General features: G+C 42.9%; 1 protein-coding gene across 1 annotated transcript in view; it reads right to left on the reverse strand.

Moving 5' to 3' along the window:
- Positions 1 to 26289, reverse strand: part of GABBR2 (gamma-aminobutyric acid type B receptor subunit 2) — a 926530-nt gene that overhangs the window by 566072 nt on the left and 334169 nt on the right. The window contains exon 3 of the mRNA XM_075062656.1: positions 8816 to 8986. Within this exon, the coding sequence (XP_074918757.1) occupies positions 8816 to 8986 (171 nt within the window). The remainder of the gene's footprint in view (positions 1 to 8815; positions 8987 to 26289) is intronic.

Raw genomic sequence — 26289 nt, forward strand, 5'->3', positions numbered from 1 at the left:
CAGCAAGAACATACCGTATTACACTCTGTGGGGATTTCCAGGGAGGGGCTAAGGGGATTCCCTAACCCGTGGTTTTCTGTCATGTTAGTTCATGATTCCTACAGAGGACAACTTGCTTGCCTACCAGATCAGTAGTCAGGGGTCACTAGTGTTGTTAGATGTTCGGGGGGGGGGGTGTTCTCCCTGGGCGCTGACCCAGCTCTGCACAGACAGCTGGCACAGCAGACCTCGAGGGAACCACTCAATGACCATAAGATCCATTAAGATACGAAGGCACCAGGCCAGGTTTATCATCGACGATGCATGGTAATAGCACCTGGCAGACTTTATGAGGATACTAAGACATGTATGCCCGTGACAATGGACACAGCTCAGTAAATGGCAGGACTTTTCATTCCCCCTTTGCCTGGCCAAAGATACTCCCTTTTGAAATATTTCTTTATACCCTGATACAAACAAGTTACATACTGCCCATCTGATGTGGCTAGCTATCACCCATCACCTTGTACATGTTGGTTTGATCAAAACATCTCTATTACGCACTGTTATCCTGACCATATCTTTTCGGGGAGGGGGGTCAGTGTGTTTCTGTTATTTTGGGGGAATGTTTTTGCACCATCCTTGATATGGGGATGTTCTGGTACCGCTCTTCTGAAATGTGTTTACGTTAGTACTCTGTGCCTAGCCCTTTTTAGAAATGTGTGTTTCTGCAATATCAGCCCTGCTCTTGCCAGATCCTGTGAACTTGCAAGCAGGCAGAGTCTGACTTTTGCTAACTTTGCTTTACACTAGCAAAGCTTGCCCACTACTTTAGCTCAGACCTCTGATACAAGGGCTTATTATTTCAGACTTTCTTTCTACTATAACATATACATAAAAAAGAAACAAAAGGCAGCACAGAGCCTTCGCCCTCTGCCCCTTTTCAATGCCACCTTTGGAAGTGTGTCTTTGGAAGAGGCAATGCGATAGGTAGAAAGCAAGCATGGGTCTTGTTTGGGGAGACAGTGGAAAACCTAGTTAAAGATTTGGCAATTTTTTAGTGAAAATTTTCCCAATAAAATGAACAGTTTTTGTTTCAAGGAAAAAGTAAAAAAGTAAGGGAGAGTTTTCCTTTCATTTTTAACTTTAAAAAAACCCTCTCTTTTGGATACTTTTCTGGTGTGAATTTATTTATTTTATTTTATTTTCTCTTACTTTTATTTGGGGAGGGGAATAAAAACTAAGAGAAAGTGAAGGTTTTTCCCAAAACTTTCATTTTGAATTTTTTTATTGAAGCAAATAAACAAAAAATATTATTAATATTTTTGCAAAAAAGTTCAACCAGCCTTATAAAGTGCTTTTCTGGAGAACCGGAAATATTAAAACATATAGAAAAAGGGGATTTGAAAGGTTTTGGAGGAAGAACGAATGGAAAAGAGAAGGGAATAGAAAATGGGAGTGAGAAATACAAGAAAAACAGACAGGCTATACGGAACTGAAGAGTCAAAAAAATGTTAAAAATGTTATTATAATGGTTGATGATTGATAGACACCTTTGGTGTCTCTTAATTCTTTTCCTTCTTTCTCCCTCCACCCCCTTCTATACTGTTCTGTTTCTCTCCTCCACTACATTCTGCCTGTCTTTCTACTCATACTTCTGACCTCCTGCTGGAGAAAGGGTGGGGACTCCTATTAGGATGCAGTCCCTGGATGCTGTTTGGGGCCTCCACCTAGTATTTCAACTTTGTGTCAGTTGGTGTCTGATCAAGTTGAAGCTCCCTAGACCCCTTTAACTGCTGGAAAGGAGAAGGAGAATTTTCTCTCTGTACTTCCCCTCTTATCCCAGAGTCTCTTCACCTCTGGTGAGAAGAAGTCCAGTGGTCTAGGGCTCCAAACCTGACTGTGTCTCTGCCTTCAGTGCCAATCCTGAGTGACACCGAGTGGGGCTGCTAATCTGTGTGTCAGGTCACAACACCAGGGTTGCCAACTTTCTAATCACACAAAACTAAACATCCTTGTAGCGTCTCCCAATCACTCCACTCCCCCTCCCTCCATCACTCACTATCCCCCACCTTCCCTCACTTTCACTAGGCTGGGGTAGGGGTTTGGGTGCAGGAGGGGTTGAGGGTTCTGGGCTGGAGCCAAGGGTGAGGGGTTTGGGGTACAGGAAGCGGCTCCAGGCTTGGGCTGAGGGGTTTGGAGTGTAGGAGGGGGCTCAGGGCTGGGGTGGGGGTTGGGGTGTGGGAGTGGGTACAGGGTCTGTGTGGGAGTTTGGGTGCAGAAGAAGTGTGGGCTCTGGCCAGGTGGTGCTTACCTTGGGTGGCTGCCAGAAGCCGACGGCATGTCCGTCCAGCTCCCTAGGCTCATGGGTGGCCAAGTGGCTCCATGCGTTGCCCCTGCCTCCAGGCACTGCCCCCACCAATTGGTTCCTGGCCAATGGGAGCTGCAGAGTCGATGCTCAGGGTTAGGACAGCACACAGAAACCCCCTGGCTGATCCTGCACCTAGGAGCTGGAAGGACATGCTGACCACTTCCAGGAGCTGCAAAGAGCCAGGGCAGGCAAGGAGCCTGCCTTAGCCCCACTGCACCACTGACTGGACTTTTAGCACCTATTAAAATCTCCCGGACTGCTTTCAATAGTCACCAGGAGATCGATGCCAATTCCGGTAGACTCCCAGACAATGCGGGAGGGTTCGCAATCCTACACAACACCACTCACTGAACTTTGCCTCTCGGTCATGAGTGATGGGGGAGGGGAGCGGTGGCCAGACCAAACCTGTTCAGGGGCCTAAATAGGGTTGCTACCTCTGAGATTCAGAAAAAACAGCCACTGCCCTCTCCACCATCAGCTTGACCCTCCTTTTCCCCTGCCATCATCCTGGCCCTCTTCTTCCCCTCCCAGGCACCCTCCTACCATCATTAGTCTGACCTTCTTCTTCGCCTCCCAAGTTCCCTCCCTCCAGTCTGGCCCTCTTCTTCCCACTTCAAGCATCTCCACCACCAGCCTGACTCTCCCCTGTTCCAGGAGTCCCCACACTCACCCTGACCCGAGAACCTAAGCCCAGGCACTTCCTCTGCTGTCCTCTCAGGAGCCCCTGCATCCCTCACCCTGGCCCCCCTTCTTACCCTTCCCTGCTGGTGAGCCTCAGGTGCATCCTGCTTCCCGGAGCCAAAGGGAACATAAGAATGGCCATACTGGGTCAGACCAAAGGTCCATCCAGCCCAGTATCCTGTTTACTGACCGTGGCTAATGCCAGGTGCCCCAGAGGGAGTGAACCTAACAGGTAATGATCAAGTGATCTCTCTCCTGCCATCCATCTCCACCCTCTGACAAACAGAGGCTAGGGACACCATTCCTTACCCATCCTGGCTAATAGCCATTAAGTCATTAATGGACTTAACCTCCATGAATTTATCAAGTTCTCTTTTAAGCCCTGTTATAGTCCTAACTTTCACTACCTCCTCAGGCAAGGAGTTCCACAAGTTGACTGTGCGCTGTGTGAAGAAGAACTTCCTTTTATTTGTTTTAAATCTGCTGCCCATTAATTTCATTTGGTGTTCCCTAGTTTTTATATTATGGGAACAAGTAAATAACTTTTCTTTATTCACTTTCTCCACACCACTCATGATTTCATATAGCTCTATCTTATCGCCCCTTAGTCTCCTCTTTTCCAAGCTGAAAAGTCCTAGCCTCTTTAATCTCTCCTCATATGGGACCCGTTCCAAACTCCCAATCAAGCCCCAGCTTCTGCATCAGTGCATGGAGAGTCTGGCATGTGGATCAGGCCCAAGTGCTGTGCCAAAAGTACTTCCAGTGGCCGGATGACCTGTATGCCATAGTGGAAGCTGCTGCTGGTGTAATGCCAACAGACCCCAGTCGTCGGCAGGCAGGATAAAACTGGGGACCTTTGGAGCTTAGTGCATGGGCCTCTACTGCATGAGCTAAAAGCCAACAGGCTGTTAGCTAAGGCTGTAGAGCAGACTCATTCTCTCTCTCTCTAAGTGGTCTTGGTGCCACTGGGTGGGATAGAACACCACATCCAGGGGGTGTGTGGGTGCACTGGCACTAGGGTTACCACCTTTGAATGCCAAAAACCCAGCATCCACCCCACAAGGCAAGCCTGCCACAACCCCACCCCCAATCACAAGGCAACTCCACAAACTGCGCCCCTACAGTCACTTGTATCTAGAAAGAGAACACATATAGATTAGATTGATAACATCGCATGTCTCCTCACTCTCGTGTGACTCAAATCCTCTCTCTCACACACACAGTGCGCTTGCACATTGGTAGCCAGACAGCTGATGTCAGATGCTACCGGTGTGGTGCTCTGCTCTGCTCAATGTTAGTATCACTCGGCTGCATGCGTGTGTTCCCTCTGTGTGCTGTCCCAGCTTTGTGCAAACAGTTGACACAGCAGACCCTAAAAGAACCCCCAATGACCACAGAGTCTAATAAGGTACGAAGGCACTTCGGCCAGGTTTATTGCCATATGGACACAATTGCAGTTCCCTGTGGATTTCTTAGTCCAACTCAGGACATACTACGAGAAAATGCCTCTTGGCAATGGACTCAGCTCAATCAGTGGCGGGACTTTCCACTGCCCCCTCGGCTGGTGTCATAAAGAGATAGCTAAGGGTTAATGTTTCTTTTACCTGTCAAGGGTTAACAAAGGGAACCAAACACCTGACCAGAGGACCAATCAGGAAACCGGATTTTTCAAAGTGAGGGAGGGAACTTCTGGGGGTGTTTGTTTTGTTTCTGTCTGTTTGTTTTCTCTCGGCTATGAGAGAAGAGGTTTTCTTTCTATCTCCAAGCTTCTTTCTACCCTTCTGTTACCAAGGTGTGAGTACAAAAGGAAAAGCAATAGGTTTATATTGTATTTTGTATTTACATGTGTGTACCTTGCTGGAATGTTTCAAATTGGATATCTTTTTGAATCAGACTGTTTATTCATATTTTCTTATAAGCAATAGCCCTGTATATGTCATCTTGATGCAGAGTTTATATGTTTATGTCTTTTCCTTTCTTTTTTATATAAAGCTTTCTTTTTAAAACCTGCTTGAGGTTTTTCTCTAGTTAAGGCTAAGGGACGAAGGGAGGGGGAAAATCTCTTTGTGTTAGCTTGACTAGGTTTGAATGCATAGCCTCGGGGGAAGGTAAATTGCCCTCTCTGTCTTGCATTCAAGGAGTTAAGTACAGTATCGCCCAGGATAACCCAGGGAGGGGGAGCTGGGGATGAAATAAAGAGGAGACAAGGGGAGGGGGTTGGTTTCCCTTTGGTGCGAGACTCAGGGCTTCTGAGTCTTGGGGTCCCTCCAGGGAAAGTCTGGGGGACCAGAGCGAGGCAGGCGCTGTAATTCCTGGCTGGTGGCAGCGAGATCAGGTCCAAGCTGGTAATAAGCTTGGGGGAGTTTCACGCTAAGCACCCAGATTTTGGACGCTAAGGTCCAGATTTGGGACAGAGGCTTATTACAGCTGGACAAAGGCACCACCCCAGGGATACCTTCTTATACACAGGTACAAACAAGTTACACATCACTCCTGACATATTGAGGTGCAGCCCCTCTACGCAGTAAGGTGCCGCCTCTCACCTGTACATGTTAGTTCGAACAAAACAACTCTATCCATCATATTACCCTTTTGGCCTTGTCACTGAGATGGGTCAGCCTGTTCCCTGATATCTGTGGAATGTTCCAGTATAGGGTGTTCTGGTACCCTGTTTATACTTCAATCTACTAGGTGAATATATGTTTATGAAACATCAGCCTTTTCCTTGCCAGCTTCTGTGAGCAGCGCCAGCCTTTGGCTCACAGCTTAACTTTGCTTTATATTAGCAAAGTCTTGATCATTTACTTTAGTTCAGGCCTCAGGCCTCATACTGGGCCTTTATCAGGGCCTGTACTTACTACAACAGCTACTGTATTTTCAACAGTTTTGATCTGTTATCACTTAAAATATGGAAGTGGGAACACTGAAGCACCTTTAGCTGGACACAGAAAGTTTTAACATTTGATATCCCAGTGTATTGTGGTAACGCAAATCTTTAGACCCCCATAATTCTCTCTCTCTCCTCCCCTGAGCAAATTAAATTATTTTTCTGGAAGCTGGCAAATCCATCAAAAAAATAGGAAGTAGGAAGAATTTAACTATCTTTTCTTCTTCATATTATTAGCTAATTTCACTAGCTTTACACACTTTTCATTTCTTCCTTCTTTTTAAAATGCCACCTACACTGATGATACTAAACTGAGAACTCCAACCGAGGGCAGAGAAATAATACAAAGGAACCACTGTTAGACATATAGGCAGAGCACAAACACAAGTTAGACAAGCACAAGTTAACTTATTTTAAAAATAATCCCAAAACACAATTACTCAATGGAGGGAACATACTTGAAAAGCAGCAGCAGCAGTGTAGCAGACAACAAATTAGACATGATGCCAAAATGCAAACAGCAGTAAAAAGAGTGATTTTAGGTTGCATAGGTGGAGGCTTTATACCACAGAACAAAGACATAGCAGGCTCTCTTCAGGTACTTGTGGGATCACACCTAGAATACAGCTTTTAGTTCTAAGGGTATGGCTACACTTGAAATTTCAAAGCGCTGCTATGGCAGCGCTGCGGGAGTGCTGCCACGGCAGCGCTTTGAAGTGTGAGTGTGGTCGGAGCAGCAGCGCTGGGAGAGAGCTCTCCCAGTGCTGCACGTAAACCACATCCTCTACGGGTATAGCGTGCAGCGCTGGGAGCCGCACTCCCAGCGCTGCGGCACTGATTACACTGAGGCTTTACAGGGCTGTATCTTGCAGCACTCAGGGGGGTGTTTTTTCACACCCCTGAGTGCGAAAGTTGCAGCGCTGTAAAGTGCCAGTGTAGCCATACCCTGAGTACTCTGAAGCCACAAAGTTGTATATATAGGTAAACTGGAAAATCCAGCAAAACCAACTAGAATAGTGGAGGGATTGATGTGTGATATATATGCTGGTATCTAGTAGCCTACTTCAAAACCATATTCAGATCCACTCTTAATCTTATTTCTTCGGCACTTCTCCACTACTCATGGCTGCCCACACTGAGATAATATAGCTGTCATTTCCTGTCATCTCGCATTTTCATGGACATTCCTTAGAAGAAACAGATTTACAACTTGTGTGTATCAGAGTTTTACACAGAGAGTATAAATTTAAGGTATACTTTGACTAAAAATTCTTTGTACTTTTAAAAAAATCCAGCAATCTAGTTTTATTTAAATAAACTGGAATTACACAAGAAGCATCAGAACTACTTGGTGTGCCTCCAGAGGAAAGATGTTCCAAATGGACATAATAGAGCTTTCAGGGTTTTTCTATATTCTAGAATTTTATTGTTTGCATGAAACTGGAAGAGAAGGGGGAAGCTCCATATTAAACTGTAAGAGAAAAGAGTTAAGTTTTAACAGTCCCAAGCGTGTTATACATAAGCCACTTGGATGCAAGTTAGGTGTTGATGGGATCTTTCACTACCTCAAGTTTAACATAGTGTGTGGCAATGAAATTGGCCATCTGCACACAGAAGGGTGACACTTAACTCTCAAGAAGAATGAAAATTTCTTTAATTCAGTTATGTATAACATTCCTTTTGGATATGATCTCAGCAGAGGAAGAGGGAGAAACAGCACGGATACACTAGGAAAAAAGTGTGGTTTTGTCAAGTGCTACCTAATACATGTTAAAATCCTAGCATAGAAAAGGCAGATGTGGAGGGTGACAGTTTATCTGAACCAGATAACGTGTTAAAACCAAAATTTTCTTTGCCTATACTAGGATTTTAACATGGGTTAGCTAGCCCTTTTTTTCATAATGACAAGACCAGAGAGAGAGAAAGATGGGGCAGAGGGTTAACCCATTCCAGGATCATAAGACGTGAAGTATAGATAAGGGGAGTGAAAATAAAATGGTGCAACTAGTTCTACCTTTTCATTCCCCTCTAGACCACAGCTTCTCAAGAATACACTTAGCACAAAAGCCGGTTTAGACACTAGATTTGCAAGTGCACAAACTGATGCTAAGGCTTAAATGTAGGAACAGGCTGAGCCAAGATTTGGTCTATGTACTAGCCAAACCAATAACCAAACAAAGATAAAATTCCTTCAAAAGTATATATACATTACAGATTAAAAGGAGGATGTAATTAGAACTCTATGACATTTTTTATTGCAAAAAGATGTATTTTGTACTACAAGAGAGCTATATTGATGTTAAATTCTAGGTAGTCTTTACCTTATGTAGCTATCTAATAGGTAAAACCTGGGTGGTTTTACCTTGAAGTACAAAATACCCCTTTTTTGCAGTAAAGAAATAGCCTAAAATCTTGAAAGGTAGAACACTAGATGTTGGGGAGAGCCCCGTGCATCCCACTGCCACTATTATGTCAGCAGGTCTTGCAGGAGCTGTGGGATGCCAGCCCCACTGCAGTGCTCCATATTGAAGGAATTAGTTAAGGTTTCCAAACACTGATGGCTTGTCTACATAAAGAAATTTTTTGCAACAGTGTTGTTACAACAGAGTACAAATCCCCAGCAGAGATATGCTGCACCTGTGCAAAGTAGAATACCTTGAACCAGTCTGAGCCTCACTTTACAACAGTGTATCACATCTACACTGTATCAGCATAGTTCTACAAGTACCAAAATCCCTAACAGAAGCAGGCTTTAAGCATAGTAAATGCCATCTGGCAATAAAACCCAATGAGATTTAAACAATGGATGCATTTTCCCCCAGTAATGATGGAATTAGGTTCCTGAACATTAAACATTAGAAATCACCTTCTTATACTATTAGTTAAGCAGCTCTTACCTCAGAGAATCTTTGTACATCCTGGGTTAGAGTTCCCACCCGCTTCCATTGATAATATTTGAGTAACTTCAAAATCGCAGGATTCACTGCATTATCAGATGGCACTGTCCGGAAGAAATAAGGATATTTTTTCTTATCAGCTAACTCTGGGGTTGTTGCTGCAAATGAAAGCTGAAAAACAAAGAAATGGAAATCTCAATGAGTGAAATCTAATTGCTGTCCCCATAAGAAGCTTACCCTACTTAATGCAAGGCAAAGTACATGAGGTGATGAATTATGGACATTTGGAGAGTTTTTGACTGTCTTATGTTAAAGAAATAACAAACCTATTTGAAATCTCGCTACAATCTTTTAGTTTTCAGAAATAAACCTTTTCAACCTTAAAAACCAACACCAGATATCCTATTAAAATCACAACATTGTAGTCCATCTGCTACAAATTTAAGTTCATGACTCATTAGAGTTTTAAGAAGGTTGCACTACAAAATTCCCTGGGTCAGATTAACCACACCTATATTAAAAACCAGGGGCAAGAAGCTTTTGGGGAGAAAACCTCTGAAGAATCTCCTGTGGAAATCCCTCCAATGTCCCTCCACAAGGAAGGGTCCAGAGCCCACTGCCAATCCTAGTCACCACTCTGTGGCGTCAGAGGAAGTTGTGGTGTGCAGAACATTTAAAAATAAAGCCATTTAGTGGCCTCCATGTGGATTCAGGTGTCTAAAGCCATGGAGGAAGTCCCTGGCGCCAAATCTCCAAGTGTGTTAGTTAGACAATGGCTCTCTCTGGACTGTTGTATTAGGACAGAGCCACATTGTCCCTAGCTCTTGCACAACTTTCAAAATTAGACCACTTGGGTGCCTAAATGTGGAGTTAGATGACTAATGCCAGGCACACATCTGGAAACGTTGGCTAAGCTTCTCTGACTAAGTTTCTCCTCTGTAAATTGGAGAGGATACAGACTCACATCTCAGTGGGGTTTTTGAGAAGTAATGAGTAACTGTTTTTAAAGTGCTTTGAAAACCAAGGCACTGGCTCAGTGCTGAAAATGGCAGTTGGAGTCTATGTTCCCAATGTTTTCAACACCAATCATAGTATTATAGTACTGGAAGGGATCTCAGAGTCTTCTAGTCCAGTCCCCTGAACTCATGGCAGGACTAAATATTATCCAGACCATCCCTGACGGGTGTTTGTCCAACATGCTCTTAAAAATCTGCAATGATGGAGACTCCATAACCTTCCTAGGCAATTTATTCCAGTGCTTAACCACCCTGACTGTTAGGAAGTTTTTCCTAATGTTCAGCCTAAACCATCTTTGCTGCAATTTAAGCCCATTGCTTCTTGTTCTATCCCTCAGAGGTTAAAGAGAACAATTTTTCTCCCTCCTAACTGTAACAACCTTTTATGTACTTGAAAACGGTTATCATGTCCCCTCTCAGTCTTCTCTTTTCCAGACTAAACAAACACTATTTTTTCAATCTTCCCTCAGAGGCCATGTTTTCTAGACCTTTAATCATTTTTGTTGCTCTTCTCTGGACTGTCTCCAATTTGTCCACATCTTTCCTGAAAGATGGCACCCAGAACACCCAGAACTGGACACAATACTCCAGTTGAGGTCAAATCAGCGTGGAGTAGAGCAGAACTACTTCTTGTGTCTTGCTTAGAATACTCCTGCTAATGCATTCCATAATGAAGTTTGCATTTTTTGAAACAGTGTTACACTGTTGACTCATATTTAGCCTGTGATCCACTATGACCCCCAGATCCTGTACTCCTTCCTCACACAGAGACTTTACTTACCCTCTGCAGGGTTGTCGAAATGCCCCTTGCCTCCCAACCATTCATATTTGTGTGCTATATTTGTGGATATCCAATTGGGTACCTTATGCATCAATACCTATGATACCCTCATTTCTTTTTCTCAGATCTCATCTACTTTTCCCTTTACCTACCCAGTCCTCCTCCTGCATCACCATTTCCCTGGATTCTAATTACTCTCCTCCTTCCCTGCGTCTCCTTAGTGCCCCTAACTTCCTTTCTGTCTCTCCTACAGGTTACCTTCTGTCTGCTTTTCTTCTGCCCAACTTTCAACCTAATATTCCAACTTTCTCTTTCTTATTTTCCTTTCTCACTGAAGGGGGGTTTTCTCCATCCCCTTCATGTCTCTATCTACCCTCAAACCAATCCTGAGCCACCTGCTGCACGTAGACACTGTTGTAGGGGTAGCGCACTCAAGTACACATTTAAGGATGCCAGTTTCTACCTCCATGCATCAGGAAACAGCAGAACTGAGCAAGTCAAAAGAACCCTGCTGAATTGTCTGATGTGCAAAATTACTGCTGCTGAAAGGCAGCACAGTTTTGCGAATGACTTTCAGACAAACCATATGCAGCTGCTCATGGGATAGCATATGTGGTACCTATGTTTGCCCCAGGCCTTCCCACCTACTTCCTGAAAATGCCCCCATTTCTGACATCCCTGGGATACTTGTGGTTATTTTCTGCAGCAAGTTTAATACTCCAAAACTTCTGCCAAGAACCTGCCTCTCCGGCTGCTGTCACCCATGCATGGCTTTTGAATCTCTTTATTGTAACAATTTGATAAAAATTGGGGCTCTCCATATCGTATAACAGAAGGGAACATATGGCTCACAGTGATTTATTTGTAGATGAATCCATACAAAATTCACTGTTCTTATGCCAGAAGGATTTTTGGTTGATGCTGAAGAAAGCAACAGAAGTTGTATAATGAGATCATAATAAAACTGATCTTTCAGGCTCAGTAGAAGAGTGATAGAGCACAGGTGTAGTATATAAATGTATCCAAGCGCACTATTACATACATTTGCATTTTTGACCATGCATTCTTTAAATTATATTGATATTCAAAAAAGAGATAAGTCTAAACCAAAACATCAGATCGAAATAATCCTGCGTGTTGACAAAGATTGGATGTAGCTTGGAAGAGATAGGAGCTGGAGCCTGACCCTAACTCAGGAAAATAATGCTGCATTAGTTTGAATTTGGTCCGTATTTGGGAGGTTATTTTCACAAACAGAAGGGGTACAAACCCAAAAAAGAAAAACAACAAAGTTAATGTTTGCAGAAATGGTTGGTTTACCCTCCATAGCTCACCAAGGAAGGTTTCCTGCTGCTCACTGGCCAGCAGCGGAGTGGATTTTTCAAGCCCTATCCTACTATCCATTTAACACTGCCCTGTGAAATATTCTAAATAATTAAAGCAAAGCTTCACTTATCAAAGTTTATGAGCAAAGTGCATTTTATGATCATGTAGCCTTGATTTTCTTTCACGGCATTGATTGGCTTATTCGTTACTTCATAAAATTTAATATTCTGCCATGTGTCTTCAAGTAATTAATTCAGAGAGCAAAGGAATGAAAGCCTGTGAAAAGAACCATACAGCTTCTCTGGTTTTCCAAGTAAAGTTAAACTTTCTTTAAGGTACTATATAAAAGAGTGCTATAGCTGTAAATGAAGACCTCCACATCAAGTTGAGAGAGAAAAGCTCTTCGAGTAAACAGTCCAGCATGAAAAGGCAGCTGACAGCTATGCTATACAAAGCCTGGTGACTGGAAGAGACTTCATTTGGGAATTAATTCAATATAAAAAAACCTAACAAAGAAAACAATATGGTTATTCTTTAAGAAATAAAAGTTGTCGAGATTTTACAGCAACACAAATGAAGGGAGGAGCTGAGGCAAGTTTCATACCCAGGGAGATGTGCCTACCTAGAAGGAGTAGAGTACAAAGAAGCTTGGACCTGTCATGTTTCTTTTACCAGCAGGTATATACTGTGGACAAGGAAAGAACTAGAGAGGAGTGACTACTATTACAGGAGTAAGTAGTTATTGGGGGAAAAATACTACTCCATCCAACCATAGAGGCACACAGTATGTGTAGTGTATAAAAAAATATAATTAGGGCTGTCAATTAATCGCAGTTAACTCACGCGATTAACACAAAAAAATTAATAACGATTAAAAAGATTAATCATGGTTAATCGCACTTATAACAATAGAATACCAATTGAAATTTATTAAATAGTTTTGAATGTTTTTCTACATTTTCAATATTGATTTCAATTACAAACAGAATGCAAAGTGCACAGTGCTCACTTTACATTATTATTTTTTATTTAAATATTTGCACTGTAAAAATAATAAACAAAAGAAATAATATTTTTCAATTCATCTCATACAAGTACTGAAGTGCAATCTCTTTATAGGGAAAGTGTAACTTACCAAATCCTTTTTTTTTTTGGTTACATAACTGTACTCAAAAAACAAAGTGTAAAACTTTAGAGCCTATAAGTACTCTCAGTCCTACTTCTTATTCTGCCAATTGCTAAGACAAACAAGTTTGTTTACACTAACAGGAGATTCTGCTGCCTGCTTCTTATTTACAATTTCACCTGAAAGTGAGAACAGGAGTTCACATGGCACTTTTGTAGCCGTCATTGCAAGCTATTTACATGCCAGATATGCTAAACATTTAGATATCCCTTCATGCTTTGGCCACCATGCCAGAGGACATGGTTCCATGCTGATGATACTCATTAAAAAGTAATGCATCAATTAAATTTGTGACTTTACTCCTTGGGGGGAGAACTGTATATCTCCTGCTCTATTTTACTCACATTCTGTATATATTTCATATTATAGCAGTCTCGGATGATGACCCAGCACATGTGGTTTTAAGAACACTTTCACTCCAGATTTGACAAAATTCAAAGAAGGTACCAATGTCAGATTTCTAAAAATAGCTACAACACTTGGTTTAAGAATCTGAAGTGCTGTCCAAAATCTGAGAGGGATGAGGTGTGGCGCATGCTTTTAGAAGTCTTAAAAGAGCAACACTCTGATGTGGAAACTACAGAACCCAAACGATCAAAAAAGAAAATCAGTCTTCTTCTGGTGGCATCTGACTCAGATAATGAAAATGAACATGCGTCAGTCTGCAATGCTTTGGATTGTTATCAAGTAGAACCCATCATCTGCATGGAAGCATGTCCTATGGAATGGTGGTTGAAGCATGAAGGGAAATATGAATGTTTTGCGCATCTGGCATGTAAATATCTTGCAACACCAGTGAAAAGAGTGCCATGCGAACGCCTGTTCTCACTTTCAGGTGACATTGTAAACAAGAAGCAGGCAGCATCATCTCTTGCAAATTGTAACCAACCTTGTTTGTCTGAGAGATTGGCTGACCAAGAAGTAGAACTGAGTGGACTTGTAGGCTCTAAAGTTTTACATTGTCTTATTTTTGAATGCAGGTTTTTTTTATACATAATTCTACGTTTGTAAGTTCAACTTTCATGATAAAGAGATTGTACTAAAGTACTTGTATGAGGTGAATAGAAAGATATATTTTTTACAGTGCAAATATTTGTAATAAAAAATAAACAAAGTGAGCACTGTACACTTTGCATTTTGTGTTATAATTGAAATTAATATATTTGAAAATGTAGTGAACATCCAAAATATTTAAAATAAATGGTATTCTATTGTTGTTTAACAGCATGCTTAATCACAATTAATTTTTTTAATTGCTTGGCAGCCCTAAATGTAATACGACCATTTCAATTAGAAAGGCATTTGCCTTCACCCTCCTTTTCAAAGGACTAACAGCATTTCATTTAAGTGATATAATGACATAAACTGATACAACCCCTAGTTCAGATAAGTCTTGGAGCATAAGAATGATGTTTAGGGAACTTTATTCCAAGCCTCATATGATCCACACTTGTGTCAATCTATGTCATTATGTCGTTTAAATAAAACCTAGTTAGATATGCGAAGGAACAACTGTTGTACTAATATCATAGTCCAAATATTTAGTTTAAAAATGGCATATAACCATTAATGAATAGCATCTCACAGGAAAAACTGCTTTTACTAGTTTGATTTTTGGGATAGGTAAATTAGTTTAATCCATCATATTAACACACAGAAGAATACGCAGAACTGAAGTCACCAGTTTAGTCTACTATTATGTGCTTCAGTTAACTGAAGAAAAGTTTGGAACTCAAAACTCCATATATTCTAATTAAAATGACATCAATCACAACCGGCTGAAGAAGTCTGATATAAGCATGGAAGACTCTGGAATTAAAAGGAAGGAAAACACTAGAGATAATCAAATCACATGGGAAGGCTAGTAAAGATAGCAATAGTGTTAATGAATGGATTAGAATATTGTAGAGTTTGCCACTGAACAACCTATGTGTGCTATTAAATAGTATGTTAAAATGTTTGCTAAAAAGTAAAGGGAATTATAACTCTACTGTAAGAAAACACCTGTGTGAGAAAATGAAGAAATCCAGGGCCGGTGCAACTATTTAGGCAAACTAGGCGGCTGCCTAGGGCACCTAGTGGTTGGGGGCACCTAAAAGCCCCCTCAGGCGAGGAGGTGGAGGTGAGCTGGGCGGCGGGGCACGCAGAGAGGGTTGCCCACAATAACAAAGGGGGGAACACAGGGGAACCGCTCCCCATCCCAGCTCACGTCCACTCTGTCTTCTCCACTGAGCACACAGCCCAGCTCTAAGTCTCCTCCAATCAGCATCGCAAGCCTGGGCAAGGAGGAGAATTAGAGCAGTGCCAACATGCTCAGTGGAGGAGGCGGAGCTGAGGTGAGCTGGAATGGCCTACCCAGACAGGGTTAGCTTCCACAGGGGGAGGTCTCCCCAGGCAGGGTTAGCTGCCGGGGGTGGGGAAGGGGGGAAGTCTCCCCAGGCAGGGTTGGCTGCTGACGGGGGAAAGGGGGGAAGTCTCCCTAGGCAGGGTTAGTTGCCATGGGGGGATGAGGGGAGAGGAGTTAGCTGTCGCGGTGGGGAGGGTAGCTGCTGAGAGGGAGGCTCCCTGGGTGGGGGGCTGAGTTAGCTGCCGTGGGGGGGGCGGGGTTAGCTGTGGGGGGTGCAAGATGGAAGTTTTGCCTAGGGCGCGAAACTTCCTTGCACCAGCCCTGAAGAAATTATAAATCATATTGAGTGGAATGAATATCTTCCTTTTATATAACAGTAGAACAAAGAGAGTGATTATGCTTTTTCACAACATTATGCATTGGTCAGACTTTAAATTAGAACCCCTACAGAAGAGGTGAACTATCTAGTAATCATTATTAATGACATTGTTAATGGATAATGTTTGAATGTAGATAAATGCATATTCCTCCTGCATTGACTATTCAGTGTCTGACACTAGCTATTCATAAATGTTTACAAAGTGTGGACATCTATATTTAAAGGTGACTGGCCAAGTTTTTTCAAGTTTGTTCACTTTTCCATTTTATGACTTTTAGTATAAAGATTAACTTCTGCTTTATTTAGTTTTATCAACCCCCTTCTTTCATAATTTTAAAAATAGTGGCTATTTTCCCTCTCCCCCACAACTTGCCCATCTTATGGAAAAACATTAGTGAGAGAGATTTAAACTCTTCCCCTTCCTGTCCTTACTTGCAAACCAAGCAGATAGCTTTTATCATATTATCTTTACCCATACATATTTATACATTGCTACACTCTTTTGCTAAATGTGCCTCCCAGTTCGGAGAGAGTAAGAGAGGAATAATTCATGAACAAGGAGCAGTTTAGATCATAACACAGTGATAAATATGTCCACGGACTTTGTGATGTCACTATGCCACAGAAAACGAAGTTACATGAGACGCTGAAGGCTAATGAGGGTACCCAAAAAGCAAATTTCAAGGAGGAATAAAAGACAGACAAAAAGTTTTGTATGTATGTGTACGCGTGCGCACACACACACACACACACACACAGGTTAACATATGTGCTAACTGGAGTACTCGAAACATTCAAAAAGCGTTGTAGATCACCTTTAAAAAGCTTTATTTGGAAAGCCTAGGTACTACAGAGAGCAGCTGGAGGTTTGAGCAATTGCTAGTGATAAAGTGTGGAGATTAGAAGCCAGGTATAACAGATGTGATTGAGCAAATTCTACTGAGAGACAAGCAGAGGGGAAAACAGAGTTTAACACTTTTTCAGCAAGACAGGAAGACATAATTCAAAGTAACAAAAACTAAGTGGAATATAGACTGAGTGCCAAAGGAATCACAGTAGGCTAGATTCACAAAAGTACTTAGGTGCCTAAACACCTCTGTAGGCATCTCAGTCCTAGTATTAGGCAGCACTGATGTTCACCAAACCACTTCTCAGCTATCACATAACCCTGTAAGTGCCCAGGTCCTTATAGGTCCTTACATCCTGATATTTCCCCACAGCTAATGAGCTGTGTGGAGCCCTACCTCATGCCTAAGCTCTGGGAGGACTCTCACACTAGGCATTCCCCTACTTCTCTTCTGAGCAGGGCTTGAGCCAGTCGGCATGTTCAGCACACACCTAACCTGCAGAAAAGACAGCTGTGGCACACAGGAATTTTGAGGGTTGGCTGGCTTGCTGTAGGGGACTGCGGAAGACTGTGTCACGGCCTAGCTAGGATGTTTCCGCTTTCTCGGCGGCCTTGTGAAAAGCCCCTGCTTGCTAAGTGGCCGGTCATTGTAGGACACGGCATGCCAGTTATAACTTGCTTTTAACTGGTTGAAACCAGTTTGTATGGCCTTAGGCCAAAGGGCGGACATAGCCTGTGGGAAGTCCCTTTTTGCATATGTATAAGTTGTTTTTGTATTGTGTATCTATAGCTGTATGCTCCCGGTCCGCCTTTGGACTCCGACCCAGGCCGAGCTGAGCTTCAGTGCTGGGTTCCCCGCCTAAGTGACAACAACGCCCAGGGTCCCCGTTGCGAATGTGTCACTTTACCTTCATTAAAGCCAAATAACTCACTGTGTGTGGGGGCCTCATCCTTGCAGAGCACTCAGGCACGTAGCACCATGGCAGCTCAGAGAGATGCAGATAAATGCTGAATCAAGGGAAAAAAACAGATAAATGCTAAATCAAGCAAACANTGTGTGGGCCTCGTCCTTGCAGAGCACTCAGGCACGTAACACTTGCACATATGTGTATCAAAATACCCAGCAGCCTGGGGGGCTAGAGCACTTACCTGCAGGATCACCACAAGGGGGGAGCAGAAGGAGCAGAGCCCCTACTGTGCTCCTGACACATTCAGTAGGATTTTGTCCCCCAGCTGTAGTGGTGCTGCTGTTGCAGCCTCAGAGGCAGTATGGTGCAGCGCTGATGGGTCTCCTCTCCCTGCCCATAGAGAACAGAAACAGAAGAGACACTCAAGCTGCTACTGCTGCTGGCTTTTGGGGGTGGTGCAGCCTCTCTGGGGCTGCCTGGACACTGTCTGTAGGAAAGTGGGGATGCCAATGAGTCAGATCTGGTTCTGGGAGCACCTTGTGAGGGCATGCCAATGATCTGGCTCTGGGGGTGCCATGGGGTGGGGGGCAGTGGTGGCTTGGGGAAAGACACTGCCACTGCCAAGCCTGTTTTACTGTGCAGCCTGTACAGGTCCCATAGGATCCTGACCTCTGCCGCCAGAGCTGACACCATTCAGTAAAATTTTGGGAAATATTTGGTATGGTTTTTAGACTTCACCCCTCCTGGTTGAGAACCCAAGTGGCTGCTGCTCACCTGGGCTGTGGGAGACTGCATTTAAATCCATGCCCCAACCTCAGCATGTCTCCCACCTCCCAGGTGAGTGCCCTAATCACTGAGCCAATAGCTCCCTCTCTCATTTATCACAAGAAAGGACTTTTCTGGCTTAAGGGCCTAACACCAGGAGAAGCTTATGACTAAGAATCCTGTGTGAAGATAGGTGCCTTCCTCTGGTCTGTCAGCCAAGTACCTATGGCCCAATCAGGTCAGAAACCTAAGTTCCTTTGTGGTGCTGGCCCCTGAGTGTCACTCTTCTCCTCAGCATTTCACTCCTGTTAGTTTAGGCAGCTTCCCACTTAGCTTGCCAGCTTCTGAGAATCATTTTTGCCTACCTCTCTCCATCTGATGCCTAGGGAGCCTAAGTGCCTAATTTGGCAAAGTGGTTAAACAGGAAGCTCCAGAGTTTAACCAAAGAGGTATCTTTCATCAAACACTCAAAAGTTAGGAAATGACAGAACTGAGGTTTCCTGTGCCTTAGTATACATTATTTATATGATCACATATTATTTTGTGCACAGGAACCCTGCCCCTTTCAGTGCACAGGATAAACCTGGATCCTGAATCAGGGTTGTGGAGGGAAGAAGTCTTGACTGCAGGACCTAGGTCTCATTTGCTGAAGAAGTTGGAAGATATGTTGTGAATAAGGCAGGGGACTGCAGGAAGAGAAAGGAGGGTCTCATGGTTAAGGCAGTTAAATGATGCCCTGGAGAACCAGATTCTATCCTTGTCTGTAACACAGAGATCCTGTATGATGCTAGTCAAGTCACTTCAACCAAACATTTCACAGGAGGTCACTAACTGGGTTTCTCATTTTCTGGCAGCCAGACTTGAGGTTTGATTTGCAGAAGTCTTGAATACTCACAGCTGCACCTAAAGTCAATGGCAGAACCTAAAGTCAATGGTGCTGACTCTCCGGGGCTGCCTGCATACTGCCAATAGGAACTGGTAAAGTGCTATGTAATGCTAAGTACTCTGATAAAAGAAGTCCCAGGCATCACCAGTTGGGTATCAAAATTTAACAAATCCTCCTGATTGTAATCTTTCAATGCCTGCAAAATGAAGATAATACCACCCCCTCACCTCATGAGGCTTTTATGAAAATAAACTAATTTTTGAAACACTCAGATACTCTAGTGATAAGCACTATAGAAAAGCCCACGGGGAAATGAATAATTCTGTCTTTAGAGCAGAGTTTGTCTAGTGTGCAGTAAATAATGCCTCAGGCCACACTTTGAGCAATTAGGATAAAACAACGGGTCCTTTGATTTAAGTGTCTGTTCAACCAGGGCCAGCTCCAGGCACCAGCTAAGGAAGCAGGTGCTTGGGGCGGCCGATAGAAAGGGGCGGCACTCCATCCGGTATCGGGAAGGCACCTCCTGGTCTTCAGCAGGAATTCGGCGGCGAGTCCCTCAGTCCCTCTGTTCCTCTTTGAGCTGCCACCAAAGAAGAAGACAAGGAGTGAAGGACTAGCTGCCGAATTGCCACTGTAGAATCAAGCGGCATGATTGAGCTGCCACCGAAGTGCCGCCGATCAGCTTTTTTTTTCTCTGCCGCTTGGGGTGGCAGAAAAGCTGGAGCCAGCCCTGTGTTCAATGTTCGTACAGCAGCAGTTTTTAAAAAGCAAACAAAATGTTATGATTGTGTGGAAGGCACTTAAGAGTTAATATTGTGGGTCACACTAGATCTGGATATAGTGCTGACTGCTCTCTGTGGTGTTCGATAATCACACAAGCCAAGAGGTCTGACAGAGAACACCAACACTGTATGTTCAGGATCGTATAACATGAGACTCTGCATAACACAACAATCAGTCCCCACACTTTACTGCATCATTCCAAGTTACCACTAATAAAGCACTTCTCTCTCTTGCAACTGCTCCTGCCGGCCCACAAGAAAATATGGTGTCACAACTGTATGGATCTTGCCTCCAGCAGGAGGAGAAAATAAAGGAAAAGTGCAAGACAGCAGGAATAAGTGAAACTCCTCTAGAGTGGGTAGGAGTTTCTTTTCCTTCACCCTCAATACTGGAGCAGCTTCCCAAAATAAGCCTGCTCCAAATACTTGGAGACCAAGCTGTCCCTCAGCAAGTGGAGCAGCTCTGAGTGACTACACTTCTCCAGGAGGCAAGAGAATGGGCAAGAGCATCCAATCAGATGGGATTGCTCTATAGACTGGGGTTTCCTCTTCAGACCATTTAAAAACCCCTATTCTGAAGAAAATCTGTAGAGTTGACAGTTCTCTTTTTTTAACCCCCATTTACCTCCCCTTCAGCCTGGGGCTTTACCTCTGACATCAGTGCTTGTTTGTTAACAAGAGTGAGGGGTACTAATTAAATTCCCTCACAGTCATTACTCTTTCCCTGTCCAGAAAAAGGAATATGAATAGGTAGAAAAAAGAGTTTGAGGTACATTTTGTTGGGGAACATCATGTTTTTTATGAGCGTGCAAAATGTAATATATGCTTCCAAGAACCAGGTGAAATTTCAGAAAGCTTCCTAACAGATGTTCATAGACTGGCAAAGCATCGTACAGGCAGAACACTCTCAGAAGAAACAGTAAGGGACAGAAATGTAGAAGACAATTACTTCTGGAAACATCTACTTTTAGAACCTGACCCTGCTAAAATGATCACACAAGTATGTCAGCATGAAATATAAGACAGCAGCAACATCTATCCTGGGAAAATATCAAAGGGGAACCCAAAGAAGCAAATTTAGATGTTAAAAGGTTCCACATACAAGCTCAAAAAGAAATGCACAGCAGATCACTGGTGCCAGTGTGACAAAAGACTTATAGGGCAAGTAAATGGAAAACTACATTTGAAAGATGCTGTAAGACACCTGCCATATATTTGGAAAACATGCCCAGTTTGAGATGCAGAGTGCAATAATTTCACAGACAAGGACTTTATGTAGATTTTCAAAGCAGGTGGAAGCAATACAGAATGATAAACAACAACAGATAGGGGAGATAATTTTCCTTGACAAATCATCCATGTGGATATGAGTGATTCATAGTATAGTCAAGATGGTTGTCACTGTGGGTCTTGTATCTAGTTTTAAAACAGTCCTTTTTACTATTCATATCATGTGTGACTATGCATGAATGGTTAAAAGGTCTGTTTTTAAACTGGGTCCAAGACCCACAGTGACAACCATTTTCACTCTGTAATGTATTCCTGGCTAGTCCAAACAACTCACTAACAGAGATAGAAGGGAAAAATTAGGACTTGATAAATATAAGAAAATAAAAAGAAACGTGTTTCCAGGATTAATAAAACTACTGTTCTTTCTGCCAGCTGTAAGTGCTCTCGTTAAACTGAAACAAGTATTTTTGGAAGTGGATTAAGCTAAAGTGAAAACTAACCAAAACTACGAGAAGGCTCACTAGAGCAGAATAGCAATGTTTACATGAGGAGCTATTCTGGGCTCCCCCTCCTTTGCATGTGGGTAAGCCTCCACATTTAAGTCCCTGCTTTACCTGATTCAGAGCAGAGTTTTTCATCCCTCATTAGGCAGAGTAGGGACTTGAATGCGAGTCCCCGCTCATAGGCCAGTACCTATGCCACCCAGCCGGTCTCACTCACTGATCCAAAACCTTCCTGCTGAAAGTTACATGGAAACAGCTACATGTCTGCAAAATGTTTCAATTTCAATGAAACAGCATAATGTTGCTGCAATGAAACTTCAACAGAAATGTTCTGATCAACTCTACTCACTACAGATTGTTCCTGGCTTGCTGTCAAAAGCTGTCAGCATTCCATTAGCACTGCTTGTTCAGCACTGCTTATCCAGCTAACACATGTTAAAACTACAGCTTGCTGTGCCTTGCTGTGTTAGCTAGCACATTTAAAAGAAAAAAAGCACACAGCATTTTTCCTAGTGTGGACAAGCCCATTCTGACTGATGAAGGCTAGAAAAAAATTTCCCCTAATAGGCAAGTTGTTTCATAATTGTGCACTAGTGGATTTATTGCACTTCCTTTGTTACTGGCCATTGTCAGAGGCAAGATGCTAGACAAGATAAATGTGACCCAGGGACCCACTGGGGTCAGTCGGCAGATGGGCTCATAGGATTTTATAGGGATTCCCTATGTCTGTTATATGCGTAATAGTTCATTGAAGGATGGCATGTCAGGATTCTATGGAGTGCCAGTAGCCTAATCACTGTGAAATGTGTGTACGGATGATACTTAAGGAATTATGTATTTATGCTGAAAATTATGTTCTTAAGGTCTTCGTGTTAAGGCAGCTCAATGGGAGATGATGTACCTCGGAAATGTTCCTTTCAAGCAGGAGGTAGCAGACACCTATCTCCCCATCTGGCCATTTGGATGTTATGTATTACATGCCTCACAACTCCCAGCTCCTATAGCTCAGTGCTTTGAGCATTGGCCTGCTAAACTCAGGGTTGTGAGTTCAATCCTTGAGGGGGCCCATTTGGGGATTGATCCTGCTTTGCGCAGGGGGTTGGACTAGATGATCTCCTGAGGTCCCTTCCAACCTTAATAATCTATGATTCTATATCTATTTGCATACTGAGCCAGGTGCCACTCAAGAGGCTACAAAATCTACAGGAAGGACCCCTAATTCAAATTTTTCTCTGCTTTCCCTAGAGACAGCAGAGCTGGCTGTGTCTTACAGAGTCCTTGCATCATCCGCTTGTGCTGGGGCACCAAGTGCAGAACATATACACCAGGAACCCGCCCTGGTCTCATGTCCCCTGCCCCCTAGTGGTCTCTGGAGCCTCCTCCCACGCCAGCCTCCTGCCCCATGTCCCTGAGTGGTCCCTGGAGCCCCCCTGGCCTCATTTCCCCTGTCCCTGAGCAGTCTTTGGAACCCACCCTGGCCGCCTGGCCTCCCCCCCATCCCATGTCCTTCAGAACCAGTCCCCAGAGCCCTCTTCAATCCTTAGGAGTGGACTTCAACTTGTTCTTCCAGGATCATTATTCACTGCAGTTACAAGTAGGGAATTGGGAGCCAGATTGGAGTAAAAGCCCTCAAATCTCTGCACTGGGACAAAATAACACTTTGTCATAGTCGGTACTGAAGCTGGCACACTCCAAAGAACTTCTGCAGCCTCTAGAAGTGTGTTGTTGATATGCAGGGCTACTTTCCCAAGAGCAGATGGCTGCAAGATAGCCACTAACTTATGGGTGTTCTCCTGCAAGGACTCCACCTGAATGCCCAGAGAAGCAGCCCTGGACTGTAAAAGGTCCTGATAGGAGTTGAAATCCTCCGGAATTGGAGAGGAAGAGCCAAGCACTGTTGAATTGTCCGGGGATGAAGAAGAGGCAGTTAACTGCACCACAGCTGGCTTTCTTTCCTGAACTGATGGAGCTGGAAGGAGCAGCTCCATGGGCTCTGCAAAGTGAAGGCTCACTGGATCCACAGTTTCCACCACCAATCTGTCCGGAGACATTGCCTTAGGGTGACCTCTGATCCAGTGAGGGCCTTGGTGCCAAAGCAGACCACATAAACTGTTCAAGCAGGTGGTGCTTTAGATAAAGGTATCTAGTCACCTGTGTCTGTTTCATGAACAATCAACACATCAAACACCACTCCTTGATATGGGCCTCACCCAAGTATGGCCTCACCCAAGCACAGCTTGTGGGGAACCATCCCCCACATGATGGATGATGTTTAAACTCCAGTGAGGGCATCCCAGGGGACTACTTAACTAACAACATCTAACACTAATCTAACTTACACTAAGTGTACTACTAACTATATACAACCAGAAAAAAAGACACTAAACTAGTGAGGGGTTCTGAGGGTAAGACTACACAGAGTTCTGACTCCAGCTACAGGTGGTAAAAAAGGAACTGAGGGGAGTTGGGATGGCGCTGCCTTATATAACCTGGGGAGGGGCTATGGACAAGAGGCATCAGTGCTGCACCCGATGACTGAGTATTGTTAGATAAAATTCTCTGACTCCAGCGTGCTGGGTGCTCGAATACCTAAGTGGAATACATGGCTGTATCTACTTAAAAAAAAAAATGGTATCCTTTTCTGAATGATTATTGAGAATGGATGATTAAAGGTGATTTTATGTGTGCTGAACTGGCCTCATATAAAGCAACAGGCTACATGTGGGCAATTAAATACGATAGTTACTCAGGAATTAAAAAATAAAGGTGTACAAATTTAGATAATGAGAATTCAGGAACCTTTCTTTGCCAATCAAGGTGGCTAAACAAAACAACCAGAGTATTAAGGAAAAGTACTTTACCAATGCCTAAAAGCAAGGTCTGTCTAGGTTAAATTGCCACTAAAAACCTCCAGCAGACATGCCAGTGACTATCATCATTACAAATATTTCTGCTATGAAATTGTGATGCAGCAGTTTCTGCACTAAGAAATGCCCAGAACTAGTACAACTTGATGTTGCTTTCATCTGTTTTGGGAACTGTAGAGTTTAACAAAATACACAAGCAAGAAAATTACACTTATTTTATACTCCTATTAAAACAACTAATAACAGTTATGGATCAGACAGGTACATTCAGAAGATCCAAAACAAAGTTATTTATCAAGTGCTAAAATATTGTAAGTAAACTATATGGTTTATAATTCACTGATTTTAAGTGGTACAGAAAATCTCATCCAGCATTTTATTTTACAAAAACAAATTATAAAATGGAAAATAACCTTACATCTTAAAAATACAAACTCTCTAATGTGATTGACAAGGCAGAATACAGCTTCTGCAGTTTCTCACTGTGACATTTTCCCCAAAGACAGTACCTAATTGTTGCCTGAGTAACTCTCAGTGTGTTTTTCTCAATATGCATGCCTGGAAGGTCATTTCAGTGGTTACTATTAAATGAATAACTGTTCCTTTATGTCTGTACTTGATTTTAAGTACAATATTTGCCCCTGGTCTTTGAATGTATGCATGCTGGGTAAAAAGCATTAACTTGCATTGACATTCTCTACACCATTTAAGATTATGTACACTTCAATTAGATCTCTCAACCGTTGTTTCCAGTTGTTGCCATCACCCTAGTTCCTAAGGGCTGATATATGCTGTCCTTAGACCTTGTTATCTTTTTAATTTGTCACTAAATTCACAATACTGTTCACTCTGATCTTGTCTGTATCCTAAACATTCCCTGTACATCTGCTGATCTGGCCAATAATTTTGAGCAGGTATGCATCATATTTTCTAAAATTTAAAACTGAATTTAGGTTAAACATTCAATTGGAACACTGTGTTTTCATATGTAATAACATAACTGTAGTTTGTTCTTTCATGGACAGTGTGTGTATTCGGCCTCACTCTTTGGTGCTGATAAAGAAAAGTGCTTCAGGATATGCTTAACTTTAAGCACGTGAGAGTTACATTGACTTGAAAGGAATTATGCACATGCTTAAAATTAAGCACATGCATAAGAGGTTAGTATGGCCAATTACTTTTGCAAGGTTATTTTCAAACACAATCTTTTCCAGTTCAATCCCGTGTGTATAACTTTTCTCTAAAGTGGTTACGAGTTGAAATCATTTGCCCTTTCTCCATCTTCCTCCTTGTCTGACCCAAAAGCTTTTATGAACTATCCTTTATTTTTATAACATAATTCTTGCTGAAATATTCTCTCCAAGTTTTTAACTTACATCTTCCAAACCTAGAGCATGGACCATAGAGATTTCATTACAATACTGTTTCACCTTTTCTACTGATCGTTTATGGACTTCAGCCATTATCTTGGTTTCTACCACTCAGAGTAGTTGGTCCATCTACTCTCTTTTCAGAAGTATGACCAAAAAAAGGCACTGGTGTCCCAACTGCTTGTCAACATTTCACTCATGCCTGAGCATATTATATATGCCCAATATTGTGGAAATTGGAGTGAAGTGTGGATATACCTATTATGCCCTAAAGACTGCAC

This window comes from Chelonoidis abingdonii, chromosome 2, assembly GCF_003597395.2.
Source record: "Chelonoidis abingdonii isolate Lonesome George chromosome 2, CheloAbing_2.0, whole genome shotgun sequence".
Lineage (NCBI taxonomy): Eukaryota > Metazoa > Chordata > Testudines > Testudinidae > Chelonoidis > Chelonoidis abingdonii.